Below are 14,898 nucleotides of genomic sequence, written 5' to 3'. Positions count from 1 at the left end.
GAAACGGTTTATACGCTATTTAATCAGAACTGAATCTAATTATAATAATTACTGAGTTGATAGAAATTTTGACCAGGAAGACGAGGCTCAGAGTCAGGTCTTATTTAGATTGGATTCCATTTTGTACGAAATAATTCCATTTAATATAGCCTACATATATTTGTAGGCTATATGTATGCATTTTTTTATTCATATTTTATATATGAAGTGCATTATATAGGCTACACATGCATTCAATATTTTATATTACATATTTTAAAGAATTGTAGCCTTTCTGATTGAAGTCTGATGAGTTCATCAGCTAACAGAGGGCAGCGCCTACATTCAATAATCTTTTTCCAAGTAGCCTAGCTATTTATTCCTCAGGGTACTACAAGAATCGTTAATTGAACCAGATTCGTTAAACAGAATAATAATATAAAATGTATTTGAAATCAAGCCGCTTTACCTGTTGTGACGTAGACAACGGGGCGGGGCACGGCACGGCGAGGACTTGACTGAAGCCTCTGTTGCCTATTAGAGATTACTGAGACGGCTGGAGAGCGAATTCACGCTTTTGGTTTTCTTTCTCATGCTGGTACATTTGCCTTTCTGTTGTAAATGTTTTTGAAATCCCACATTGGACATATTCAGATATAATTTACTCGGACGGGTGGTCATATGTATCCGGTGGTCATACGGGACAATTGAATTTGTGTTCATGGCAAGCCAGCGCTGGAGGATTTGAACGCGAGGTTACACGCGCTTCTTCTGCTTCAAGCTTCTGACAGCGAATGTATTTCACATCGGATTAAACTTCGGGAAAGTTGAACATTTTCTTGGAAGCGAGCAGATTTGGCTTCTACCCATATTGTGCGATGCGCCGAATTGTGCTGGTGATTATTTCGAGAGTCAAAGAATAAGAACATCGTGGACGTTTTGAATTTCTGTTCTGTTGCGGACAGCAAGAATATGCTGACTTAAAATTAGTTTAGTAAAAATAGCATCCATATTTTACATATTTAAACCATATAAACTGTGTAGCCAAATCTACAGCCTTCCTCGTTATAATGACCTGGAGCTGAGACTGGAAATAGAGGACTGTCTACGAACTAGTAGAAGAGCGGTTCCTGTTGTCGGAACATGAAGTCAGTTACTAGTCTGTTTGCTTTAACTGTGTTGCTGTGTTACACGATCTCATCCTGGAGCGCCACTGTCAACAGCCATGGAGGTGAGTTCAGTTCAATTGATGCAGGAAATAACAATAGCTATTAGAATGACATCTCTATTTGACATGTTTGAAACGCAGAGAAGTAGGCTACTCTACATAAAAAGCTGTTTTAAAAGGCAAATCATTAAAGTGTTATTTGACACTTTTGGTGAGCGAGAGCTTTTGCATTTTCCAAAGCAACGAAAAGTATGAACGTAATAGGCGGGAGGCAGGTGACAACCTGTGCGCGCGCACACATGGAAGCTATGGAAAAAAATCACCATAGAAATAAAACACATATCGGTATGGTTTAATTTGTGGCAGTTGTCGATTCAGCATTGTGTGTGTGTGTGTGTGTGTGTGTGTGTGTGTGTGTGTGTGTGATCGTGTTTAATGCATCTTAAATAGATAGATGGATAGATGTTTCACTTTATTCTGCTGATACTGTCTCACTCAGCACTTGGCTCCTCATGGAGATACAGTCAGACCTGCGCACTTATATGTAGGCTACCATGAAGCAGCAGTTGACAGTTTGGGGCAGACTGCATAATGCATACTAGACAGTGATTTGTGCTTTCCATAAGCCTGCTGGTGCTGAAATTATGTGAAATGCCAGTCCGAAGAAAGGAAGATTTTGCTACTTGGAAACACCAAAGCACCCAACTCATCACCTCTCCTCACCTGAGCACCCTTTGAACAGAAAGTCCACTCAGACACACTATAAATAACACTAAACTATCAGCCACAAGGCACAAGTCTGCTTTAGTGAACTTTCTTTGCATCAAGCATATTCAGTTACTTCTGACTGTTTAATGTCATGTAAGTGTTTTATGTAAAAATGGTTTCTTACGCTTGCAATTGTGCTGTTGTATTCAATTTACACACATGCATCACAACATGGGAATGCCATAAACACAGGCAAGCCGAGTGATGTTATACTAAATATCAGTAACAGCTTTTGACCCATTAAATCAGAGCACTGTTGTATGAAATACAGTGAGAACATTTTTATAGACTAGTTTTATTAACAGTTTGTAGCTGCTGTGGGCAGAGTGATATGGGTAGCCATGATCATAATACTTCTCTTTACTCCTGTGATAATCAAAATGTGTTATAGTGCAGTGCAGTCCATGTACGTCTGACCTCTCCGCCTGAGTGCGTGGCTCATATGGGTACCCTCGAATAGTTTCTAATTCTACTCACATGAAAATGATTAGGGGCTCAAACACAATGGTCACCGTTTCACACATTTATGTGACGTTGTGAAGCGTGACTAAATCAAAATCTCCTGTTTTGGAAACATGCTTTATACAATGGTGTAGAATTCAGGATTTCCAACATTCAGGGCTGGTTGTTTGGTGATGGAGAATTAGCAGATTCATGCTGGCTTGTGGTCTTTAGTAGAAAAGGACTCTCAAATCAAACATCAGAGCAGTAGCTTAAAATGGAATGTATTATGAGACATGGAGGAACAGCTGTAATAAATAAAGCAATATATAAGTAGACAGGTTTAATAAGGTGAATCTTGTGCGTTGGTTTCAGATATTTCTCTTCCACCTACACATGGTCATGACTTTTGCATTCTTCTCACAGCTCACTCCTACAGCGTTATGGGCTTCCGTGCATCAGCAGAAAACCTCACAGACGTTTGTGCTGCATTCCTAACAAACCAGCAATGGGTTTTTTGTGTTAAATGTCATCGCTAACGTAAGCACACTGATGAGAGCTGTTTTAATTTTGTGGGATAACAATTTAACTCTGTGTCAAGAGTTTGTGTCCCGCATTTTTCAAATTCTTGAACCTTTTGCTTAGTCCCCCATAAATGTATCAGATATTTTCTGACACAATTTATCTGATACTATTTTTATTGAACATGTATTTTTCCAATGTTATTGTTTTATAGCTGGCTGAGAAGGGGCTCTCATGGGAATCCCTCTAATTTAATTTCATGTCTTTAGAAACACTTTAAAGTGCAGTGTTGATTAGATTATCTCTTTTCAAGGGTATATTCATGCAAACTTAATATAATAGAAACAGCACAGCAGGCTAACAGTACACAAGGTCTAGTAAAGGTCCTTTCTGGCGTTGGAGGGTAAGACCAGTGTGGCAGACAGCTTGGGTCAAATGTCAAAGGTCATGCTGCATTTGTGAATAGGTTGTCTAGTCTGTTTCAGGCTTTGCTGAAGCTTTCTTGTTGTTCTCTTACACTCTTCCTCTCGCTCTTTGATCCATGTTGCAAAATGACTATGAACTGATTAATGGTCAGACAGATTACCTAACAACCCAGACTGACAATTTCAGTCAAGGCAACACAAATCTACGGCCTTGTCCCAACTGATTCTCAGACAGGGACGTTAAATCCGTCACTGAGAAAGCCAATATGGCATGTCAGTCTGTTTTCCGTCTGTCTGCTGGACTCTGTAATACAGACCTGGTGTAGATTGTAATGATGAAGAAATGGATTGAACAGTGAAGCCATATTTGATGCATGCCTGTGTGCATATAACTAAAATTTTTTTCGTATGCTTTACTTTTCTAATTCTCACAAGTCTGTCAAGTCTGAGAATAGCCAGATTTTCCAGCTATAATGTGTTTTTTTTTTTTAACTATTTCAGTATATAAAAACCTGAAAAGTAAGTAATTCATTCAGAATTTCATTATTTTGAGTTTGACCATTCACATTTTTTCAATATTCATCTTGATCTTACTCTGAATTCATATTAAATAGTGTTATAGCATTCATAGTCTGTCCTTTTTAGTTAAAGGTGCATACTAGTTTTGTGCAAATTTAAAACGTTTTACACAAGACATAAATTGTGTTTTTGTCAAGAGTATGTGTTTTTCATCATGTTGAAATTTTGTGACCCACGGTGTTTCACTAAATGTTGGAGAGAATCGTCATGCTCATAAGCTGCTACCTCTGTAGACATGCTAGTATCGTATGGTAGGTTGGTGATTTGAAGAGCAAAAATGTGACAATTAGACACACTTATTGTCATGCTTTACCAGTGACAGGAGAATCAGTACATCTGTGCCTGAAAAATTTACACAAACATTGGTATGGCATACACAAGGTAAAGATTTGATGATGGAGTAGTGATGCCCTGCTTGCTTCTTTTTTTGTTGGACAGGTAAGGGAATTAATTTTTGTGTAGACCTCTCACTAGTGTCAGTGTAATTTACATAAAAGATGATCACGCTGATCCATGTCGATAGATGGCAGTGCAGTGTCTAACACCATTGTGGTATTGGTACTTAAAGTACAATAAGGCCCCGAAATACTTCAAGCGAAAAAACTGATGTGACGTCATTTCAAACAAAATCAGGCCAAAACGAACTTCGTTTGGAGTTCGTTTTGGGAGTTCGAAACAGTTTGACAAAGTGAACTTTCCGGAAAAGTTTTCTACGGCTGGTAAACACCTTTGTACTACCATTGGTCTGTGGTGATTACGTAATAGGTAGGTGTGCGCGGAGGCTCCGCCTCCTTTCACATGGAAATATTTTCTCCTTTTCAGTCCGTCGAGGTCAGACATCTGGTCAGCACAAATTTACATATTCATCTAAACGCTGCTCTCAGCAGTGTGGTTGGCGTTGGATTTGGATAAATCTGAAACCGACACCCTTGCGTTTTCGTGTGTACAGCCAATCCGTATATTTTGTGAAACGGTGATGCCATCACACCACGTCCCGCACGGCAAAGACTAGAAGGGATACAACTACGGGCACTGGGCATGCGCACATCAATATTGCGTCATTTAATTACTGTATTTGCATGGTTTAGGGTAGGTGTAGGCATTAATAAAACACAATCTGGCAAGTAGTACATTTATTTGTTATTTTATCGTGAGATTTTGCCTCACGTCCTACCTTTGCTGTACCCCTTCTAGCCACGTCTCTTCTTCTCCGTTTTTAGTGTATTTCTGTGGCAGAATTACAGTGACACATACTGGTCTGGAATGTATACTACATCGTTTTGAGTTGGGTTCAGCGGTTTCGTGTGTACGCAGATCTTTTCCGTTTTTAGTGTATTTCTGTGGCAGAATTACAGTGACACATACTGGTCTGGAATGTATACTACATCGTTTTGAGTTGGGTTCAGCGGTTTCGTGTGTACGCAGATCTTTCTTGAGACGAGGAAAAAAAAAACGGATAGGGAAAGCTCTTGCTTTGTGTGGATTTGGCCTAACAGTATATTGCTGGTCACATATATTTCGAAGCAAAGAACAAAAAAGAACTTTGCCGTGAGTATATTGGGGCCTTTAAACTAATATGAATAGGATTTTAAAAGCTCTTGAATGCTCATTTTTGCTTTTAAATGCATTGTTTGCGCATTATTGTTATATTTTGCTCTTCGCTCCAGTGCTTTTAACTAAATGCGCTGACGCACATATCCTGACCTACACAAAGGCTCACACCCAATAAGACACACGCCATCATATAGAACTTCCAATCCATTAGTGCTCAAGCTTAACAATCAGATCAACTTTCTGGTACAAAAGTGTTTTGTGTTGCAGGAGGCTCCAAGTAGATCTTAAGTCTTGATATATCAGACACACGCCCTCTGATGTCTGGCACACATACCTGGCCAACTCTCCTCAGCAGAGGATGAGCGGACAGTAATGCAGTGTCCTGACTCATCAGTGTGTTCAGTGCTCACTGACATAAGCTTATCGGGATTTTGCCAACACTCTAAAAAAAAAAAAGGTTCTATATGGCACCAAAAATGGTTCTTGGCTCGTAATCATAGGGGAACCTTTTTTAGTGCTATATAGCACAGATTATGGTGGTTCAGTGGTTCTTCAGCGGTTCTTCAGAGGTTCTTCACCGGTTCTTTGACTAAGGTGCTATATAGCACCTCTGAAGAACCGCTGAAGAACCACTGAAGCACCAAATTTGGTGCTATATAGCACTAAAAAAGGTTCCCCTATGATTACGAGCCAAGAACCATTTTTGGTGCCATATAGAACCTTTTTTTTTGAGTGAAGTTGAACATGGTGCTGGATCAAAATACTTGTTGGTCCTGGAACAACATTCCTATCAACCAATCAAAAGAACACAGTCTACACATTTTAGGGCTCCGTATTATGATGCGCCATTTGACATTATTGCGTAATTTTTTTACAACTTAATAAAGTTATTCAAATTGCTTCAGAGGAACAACTGATTTGATTTCAGTAGCCCAAGGCTGTGCAATAATGCAGCTACGGGATGTTTATATTAGCAGAACTTTGAGCTGCTTTGTGCCACACCTGGAGATGTAACGACCTGTTTCTGTGGTGCAGTGTGACATATACACACACTATGTGTGTGCGTCCTCTGGGGAAGGTGTGACGGTCCCTACTGTGGCAACCTTCGCTAGAAGAGCTGAGTAAAGACTGCTGCACCCTCAATAAAACTCACACTGCAGGGTGGTAGGAAACAGCTCTCTGTGTCTCATTAAATGTTTCATGTGCTTATTTTAATGAGTGTCTATCTGTTTTCCTCAGCCTGCATATGTCTGGTACAAATGTGCAGTTCGTTCCATGCATTTGTCTGTCTTGCGGTCTGGTGTTATAGTCTTTGCATTAAACTCTTAGGGTGTGTTCACACTTGACATGTTTGGTTAGATTGAAATGAACTCTGGCATCTGAACCCTGGTGCGCACCAATTAAGCGGACCGAGACTCCTAAAAGGTGGGTCTCAGTCCGCTTCCAAATGAACTCTGGTGTGGTTTGACTGAAATGTGACCTTGAAAAGCACAGGATGCTCACAACAGTCGTTGTTCGACTTTTTTCTTTTTCTTTGATAAAGGTATGTACCCCCCCGACGGTTATGTTACGAACCGTCACATTTGACTCGCATCATAACCGTCATCACCAATTCTGAAACCGGCACACCCCAACTTCAAGCACTCATGATACTTCTGGCATGAAGAAAAAATGGATTTGCAACGGTCAGTTTGTCGTGTCCAGTGTAGACAGCCTCAAGCTGTTGGAGTGTGCGACTCGACAACTGGTCACATCCGGTGTAGACACAGTGTAAGACAATAACTAGCATTTACAATAAGTTTTGTTTTTGAAAGAAATCTCTTATGCTCACCCAGGCTGCATTTATTTGATCAACAAAACAGTAATATTATTACAATTTAAAATAATTGTTTTCTATTTTAAAACATTTAAAAAATGTAACCTATTACTCTGATGGCATAGCTGAAAACACATGATCATTGGCCAGTTTGGTGCTCAAGAAACAGATCTTATCATCAACAGTTGTGCTACTTTTTTGTGGAAACCGTGATATATTTTTTCAGGATTCTTTGATAATAGAAATGTCAAAACAACAGCATTTATTTGAAATATTAATCTTTTCTAACTTTACAAATGTCTTTACTGTCACTTTTAATAAATTTCATGCATCCTTGCTGAATAAAATAAATTCTTACTGATCCCTTAGAACAGTAGTTTTGTGTATTTCACAATGGAACACATTTAATTACCTGCTTTCATTGGCCAGTGACTGACTCAGCTCATGAATTTGTGATAAGACGTCATGATTGATGAAGAAGGTGCTGTGGGTCAGCGGGAGGGGACAGAGTTTAGAGCTGCTGAGCTCTGCACTGATTGGAAAGTATTGATCTGAGGGAAAGATGGGACATGATGCCACAGTTGAAGGAATATGTGCGTATTGATCTGCTCTTAGATATTATTGAGTTAGTTCTGAATGCTGGCCCTTTCTTTTGGTTTGTCTGATGCACTCTCTGGCACACTGTTACTTTTTCACCACCATTTTTTCTTCAAGCACTCACTACTCATACTTGGGGATAGTGATTTTTAAACCCATTAGACTTTGCTATCTTTGTGCCTCCTGTTTCTCCTATGGACAGCAAAGATACTTGCAGCGAGTTGGGGAGGGCTGGGTAAAATTAAACTTTTCCTGATTAATCGCAATGTTCATTTAAACTATTTGCTATCAATTCTTAAAATCATGGGGTAAATCTTTTACTTTATGCCAGTGCTTTCTGCAACTCCTTTTTAGTGGTGATGGATGCTACTGCTGAATCCTTGCTGTATCCTTGATTATGATTGGCTGAGCCACATTGGAAGCTGTTGTAAAATACTCTATAAACACACACCTGTGACCTCATTACATCTATTATTGTGTCTGTGTTGCTTTGTTTGCAGCCATTCTCTTAAACATTGCTAAAGAACTACATAGTTTGGTAGAACATTTTTGTTGCTCTGTATTTATTTTATGAAACCGCCATTTATATCATAAAAGCAATAAGCTCTGTGAAGCTTATCATGGTTGACCATGACTTATTATTGCTCAATCATACCATATGTAAGAGAAATTGACATTATAAACTTCATTTTATTCATTTTCTGTCTGTCTAATTTATATAAAAAAATAAATAAAAAAAAACTGTCCTGTGTGTTCTGAGCTAGATTAACTGAGACTTGCTACAGCACTTGCATACTGTTGCCCTTGACTGTTCTAGTTGCTTCTTTTGCTCTCATTTGTAAGTCGCTTTGGATAAAAGTGTCTGCTAAATGACTAAATGTAAATAACTGAAATATGGCCAAATTAATGTAAACCAAATTGAATTGAGAGATTGGGAATTATAATCAAATCTTAAAAGTCTACATTTGAAGGAGGGACCCTCTATAACCACCTAGATCACAGCGGTAACCATATAGTGAGACTCTGGCGGTGTTCTTTTCAGGGCCTGCTCCAACCATGACTGTGCCAGCAAGGAAACCCAGCAAACCTATTCAAACCCTTAATGGCAGGATGCAGCCTTGAGAGAACAAAGGAAGACTGGAGTTCTCTCTACACGCATGCACACACACATACACACACAAACATGTATACGACCCTCCCCTGTTTCAATCAGAAAAGGCCTGACTAATGGGAATCACTGATTGTGCTGAGGAGGTGAAGGTTGAAGATGTAAAACCCATGCCTTGTTTGGTCCCTTCTCTCTTTCATCCTTTTCTTTATTGCTGGCCTGTAATTGGCCACTGGAGGTGGTAATTAAAGCAGGATGGCTTGTGAAACACTGAGGAAGGTTAATTTGTCAAATAGAGGTTTTCCCCGACTGGTCTCGTTGCAGGTTGCCTGTTTACGCCGATCTAGGATCAGCCCTTCCAACCCTGAGCCTGAGATCTGATCAGAGCGCAAAGAAAAGCACTAAAGACTCCCTGTCGTGGCCATATGGGGAAAAGTGGATGCTGGGAAGTCCAGGCACAGCCTTAGCTTCTGTGTGGTGGCTGTAATATAGGAGGGAAATGGGGAAAAAAAGATGCGGAATGATTTTTTGCATATGTTTCGGGTGGCTGTGCAACAGATGCCACACTCTGTCTCTCTCTCTCTCTCTCTCTCGCTCTCATCAAGCTAAAAGGTTGAATTATCTCTTTCGAGTGAGCAGGAATAAATCTCAGACAAAGAAATAATTTTGATGCATGTCTCTCTGGAGAGATTCTTTCACAAATTGAAATGATTTGGAATGAAGCCAAGCAGGGCAAGGAAAGAGTGTTACAGGAAGCAGAATGTGTATGCGTTTCCTGCTCTCTCTCTTTCTCTTTCTCTCTCCTCCCTCTGGTGCATGTGCTCCTCTGGCTTTGGCAAAAGCAGCTTGGTAAAAAATTATTATAGCCTTGTTCCATTATGGTAATTCAAGTGTTGTGTTTTTGAATCGTAAAAGGGGTTCTGAGTCAGGCATGATCGAGAGACGCATGAAAGAGGATGAAACTCTAAAAGCGCACACAGCCTTTGATCTCATACTTCGACTTAACGTGAAAATATTAACCAGGCTGAAAGCTTTGTGATATAATGAGAGTGACTGGAGTTTAAGACACAGAGAGAGAGAACAGAATGGAGGGATGAGGCAGATGAGAATGAGAGTGTCACCAGAAGTGACTTCTAATGATGTGAGGTTCAGTGTTGTGTATTATCCACTAATAGGATTGCATTAGAGGGGTCTGTCTCAGTGTGATACAATTTCCGTCTTTTATGTGAATCCCACAAAACCTGTCAAGAACTTATTTCACCCCAAATTCAAAAGAAAGAAGTAGTTATATTTACCTAAAAGAAAAGTAAGCCTGTTTTTTAGGACCATTAAGATTTGTTTCATTGTTTACACTATTTTCATCTTAAAGCTGCAGTCTGTAACTTTTTCGCTCTAGGGGTTAATAAACAGAACTGCATGCGTCCTGCAGAAGAACATTGCAGCCGGAGCTACTTCTCTCTGTTTATGTATATGACGAGTCACGCAGAGACTGTGCTCCTCCGCAGCGGTTCCTACCAGTCTGGTCTGAAATAGTCCCAATATAAACACTTATTATAAGTGTACCGTAATGATTCAGGGTAAGACAAAAACACGGTTTGGAAAATGGGTTCATGTTGTACATGAATATAATTATATAATTTTTTGTAAAACAGCAGCTTTAATTTTAATTACCCTAATGCAAAAGAATCTTATTTTCATTAATGTGACTGTAATGTGAAAATGTTTTAGTATATTTATTTCATTTAATATATGCAAAATAAATAAATAAATGTTGACAGTAAATACTTTAACACTGATACAAAGGAAAAAAATCTATTTCAAATCTCTTACTATTCATTAAAAAATGTTACTTGAACACCAACATATGATGTGACGCTGAGTAATGGCTGCGAAAAGTTATATTTATATGCTGAAAATTTAAAATATACAGTCAAACCAAAACTTTTTTTGGGTATTATATGTCACAGTTTACTTTATTTCGCTATCCTCACTTACATAAATTAACTATAGTGTCCTGCACATATCTGGTGTCGGAATAATTGTTGGTTTGACTGTATATATAAAATATATATATTAAAAAAATCTAAATAGAAAATAGTTATTTTAAATTGTAATATTCCACCATACCCTCCACCCCATTCATTAAAAAAAATCCCTTTATTTGGCAGGAAATGTGATGTAGACATGTCTTTGTGAATTATACTCAGACAAACTGTCATTTGAGAGGGTGATTTTGATTTCAGTCACTCTATCAGTTTGGATGGGAGGGGAAAGTAGAGCAATGCATCACAGTGAAAATTCAGTTGGTTTGTGTGGGCGTGTCTTCGATTCTGCATTAGTGTTCACAGTCAAATATTCCAGTCAACATGTAGGTCACTAAATAATGCATTGTTTTCCTGGCCACAGTTTAAAGCTCTTACTGATTCAATGGATTTTCACCTCATTTCTTCTTTTATCATTATACAAACCCTTTAATTTTATTGAGCCATCAATGACTCTCTCCATAAATCACCTGTTACTCATTTCCTACAGCCTGTTTTTGTCTGTCCTAAACTAACATGGCGCTTCATTGCTCAGTTTCAGTTAGACGCTCTGTGCTGACTGGTTAGTCATTTAGCGAGCATTAGATTTGCATAACAGAAGCTTGTAGATTCTGTAATTTGTAAATTCAAGAAAAACATCACTATACACATTTTAATTTAAATGCACCAATCATTCAAAAGCATTTGTCCAAGGGAGATAAATTATACAACTCACTCTCTCTATCACAGTCTCTTTCATCTGTTCTTTCGAAGACAGGGAGTGCATTCAGGTGGATCTTTTACAACAGGAAATTGTTTTAGATCTTACCTTTTGCAACTAACTATTTGTACGCATTGACATGGATGGTATCTGGCTCTATAAAAATATATATGGATATCTAAGACAAAAAATCAGATACAAGCAGCTTTGCAAACACTCTTAGTCTGAGAGTGTAGGTGTGTTTTCATATAATCAAACATTATTCCTATTAGACCTTTCTGTAAAAAGCACCCGGTGGTTTAGTTGACCTGTTTCTCTTGTCGACCTCCCTTTAATCCGAGACATGTAAGTTCAAGCATAATTCAACCAAATAGAGAATTATGGCTGCATCCAAAATCGCATACTGTCTGGGAACTTACTTTATTGTTGTTAAAAAGTATGCTCTTTAAAGTATGAATGTGTATAGTATGAAGGAAATCCGGATGTACTATATCCACCATGCTGTCATTGCCATGGTAAAGTGTAATTTGTAACCTTGGCAAAAGTATTAGGTGATCACGAATTCCACATAAAATATTTCTCTGTTCGCAAACAGAGAATTGAATGTGGATGTAACGATGGACAGTTTTGTTCTGTTATTAGACTTAAAATGAAGAGATTAAAGGGGTGGTAAAACACATTCTTTTGAAGGCTTGACTGTGTTTGTGGGGTGCACTGTAACATGTGTTCATGCTTCGTTTAAAAAAAAATTGCCTTAATTTTCATATATTTGACCTTTATTCTACACTGCTCTGTCCCTCCTTGTAAAACGGTCTGATGCTTTCCGGGTTGTATGAAGCCAGTCCCTCAAAAATACGCAGTGGGCTCTGATTGGTTAGCTGGCCCAGTGTGTTGTGATTCGCTAACCGCCTAGTGTACGTTTATCGGAAACGTCACGCCCCTTACCTGGAGGCTGTGCTTTGGTCAGTAGAAACAACGGCGTCAATAAAACCATATGAGCCCGAATCAGACCCAGAACATTTGAGTGAAGATGATCGAGCAGAACCTGTTCAGTCCTCAAGAGTAAAGACTGCGGATCTATAATGATCGCTACTGAATGGCACTTTAACTTTTGTATTTTTAGAACGATTATAGCCAAATATCTGTCGCAAGAACTAACCCAAAACGAACAGTAAGCACTGGCTTTAACTAGTAAGTTAGCCAAATCAAACACAGAACCATGTCTAGCATGCCTGTAGATAAACAATACATAAAAGCTCTAATCAAAGAATCATTTACACTAATGTCAGGTTCGCTGTTGAGATTTTAACGTTAGTGTTTGTAATGTTAGGTGTTCGTCGGATAACGTTAAGTATGAATGAGCATTTAACAGACTGGTTTGCAGAACAGCGCTGTCATCTGTTTACTTCCTTGCTACAACCTATTACAGGAAAACACATCGATGAAAAATAAATCAGACTTACAGGTTTTGGCCCGTAAACAGCTTCTGTTTGTAAATCCAGCTTTCAGGACAAGCAGTTGTGCATATCCTGTATTGAACTCGCGAAGTTTGTGGAAGTTTGTGATGTCCTCCGTGAAATGTGCAGCGCGCGCGTCGTGCATCCACGCACCGGCAGTGTTTTTTTCACGCAGCTGACGTTGTTCAAATCTGGCATTGAAATCGCAAAGACGGTGGATGTTTTCCTCTGTTAGATGTGCTGCAGGGAGCCCTGCGCGCGCCTGATTCCCCGCTGACTCAAACACACGTGCATATAACATGCTGTATGTTAAACGCTCTGCAACGCACCCCCGTCCCAAGGAAGGCTGAACAGAGCAAGTACCCCAGACCTGCAATCCGGATGAAAATAACAGCGTTTCCTTGGCATCGCGGCAACAACACTCCAGCCTAACTATACCACAACAGCGCCGCGATACAAAATGGCCTCACCCCCCCTTATTTAATATTCTCGGAGGAGGGGTTTATGTAAATATTGAGCCTGGTGATGTCACCAACCCTGGAGGAATGTGTGTAGTCGCCTGCTGGCCGTTTGCTGTAGTTCTTAGAAACTGATTTCTTTAAAAGCAAATATATCCCTTTGCTTTAAACTTTGAACGTTGTAACTTTGCAGATGTTGTTTATGCTCAAGCAGCAACATTACACGTTAGCTAAAGTTAGAATAGTGAAATCGTGGTTTAACACCCCTTTAATACTTCAGCCAACTGAGACTTACGATCATATTGTACAGAAATGCAGTCAATCGTGCATTTTGCTTCATTATTTAGCAAAATGGTAGTTTCATAGCACAAAGATATTTTTAGTATTCAAAAGGCTGCCCTATTAGCGCAATACTCACACTGTAAAATAAATCATGTTGTTTTTCAGATTTTAACTGCCAGCTGTGATTGCCAGCTAACTCAGCATACTGTAATTTTAACAGCATAAAATTACAGTAAAATGTATGAACAATTTTACAGAGGAACCTGTACATTTGATTTTACAGACTGTTGTCATTTACAAACAAAAAAAATAGTAAATCCAACAGCCCTTCATGAAGTATCAAGGCCACTGTTGTAAAACTTTGATTAGTAGATACCAATCTATTTAACTCTTTTTTTTTTTTTTTTTACAACATTTGCTATTTTACTTTAAAATTACATTAAAATATCTCTTTCCCATCGTATGTATTAAAGGGAACTTACAGTTAACGAATTGACATGTAGCATTGTTACAGTCTTTTACTGTTAAAATTACAATATTCTTTTCTGTCATGAATTGTTGTAGATAACGGCATGTTTGCCTAATATTAATAAAGTGAGTGATCCCCTGTCAATGTCCGTGACCTCATCACAATGCTAGGACATTAACGGGCACAAAGTAACATTCATTCGATAAACATTAAACCACATACTAATGGACTGTAACCAGAACACACCATATGCACACAGAGACAGAGGTCGATAGCTTCAGTTTATAAATATATAGCAGATCAATTTACAGATGTATAGTCGCTGTCTATAAGCATGTGCGGCCTAGACTCTGTAAAGCTGTGGTGTATAAACAACAGTGTTGATGTCACTCTAAAGATGTACAGTAACGTAGAAAGTCTAAAATAAACCAGGTCAACATTTGACTGTATCTTCTGTTATGACATTTAGTTAAACATTTTAAACAGTGCAGTTTCATTTTAGCCAATAAATCACATTCGAGTTTTTACCATAT

The 14,898-nt window shown here is 38.8% G+C and overlaps 1 protein-coding gene across 2 annotated transcripts in view; it reads left to right on the top strand.

Annotated features, from left to right (window-relative positions):
* Positions 1 to 482: 482 nt before the first annotated feature.
* The window catches only part of sema4f (sema domain, immunoglobulin domain (Ig), transmembrane domain (TM) and short cytoplasmic domain, (semaphorin) 4F), an 81,721-nt gene continuing 67,305 nt past the window's right edge, over positions 483 to 14,898 (top strand). The window contains exon 1 of one of the 2 annotated variants that reach the window (XM_079837728.1): positions 483 to 1,210. In XM_079837728.1, coding sequence (XP_079693854.1) covers positions 1,123 to 1,210 — 88 coding nt within the window. In that variant the 5' untranslated portion in view covers positions 483 to 1,122. The remainder of the gene's footprint in view (positions 1,211 to 14,898) is intronic. The other variant, XM_079837729.1, reaches the window with a different exon arrangement.

The sequence above is a fragment of the Gobio gobio genome, assembly GCF_949357685.1.
Source record: "Gobio gobio genome assembly, chromosome: 2".
NCBI lineage: Eukaryota > Metazoa > Chordata > Actinopteri > Cypriniformes > Gobionidae > Gobio > Gobio gobio.
This window is presented reverse-complemented; position numbering and strand designations above follow the sequence as displayed.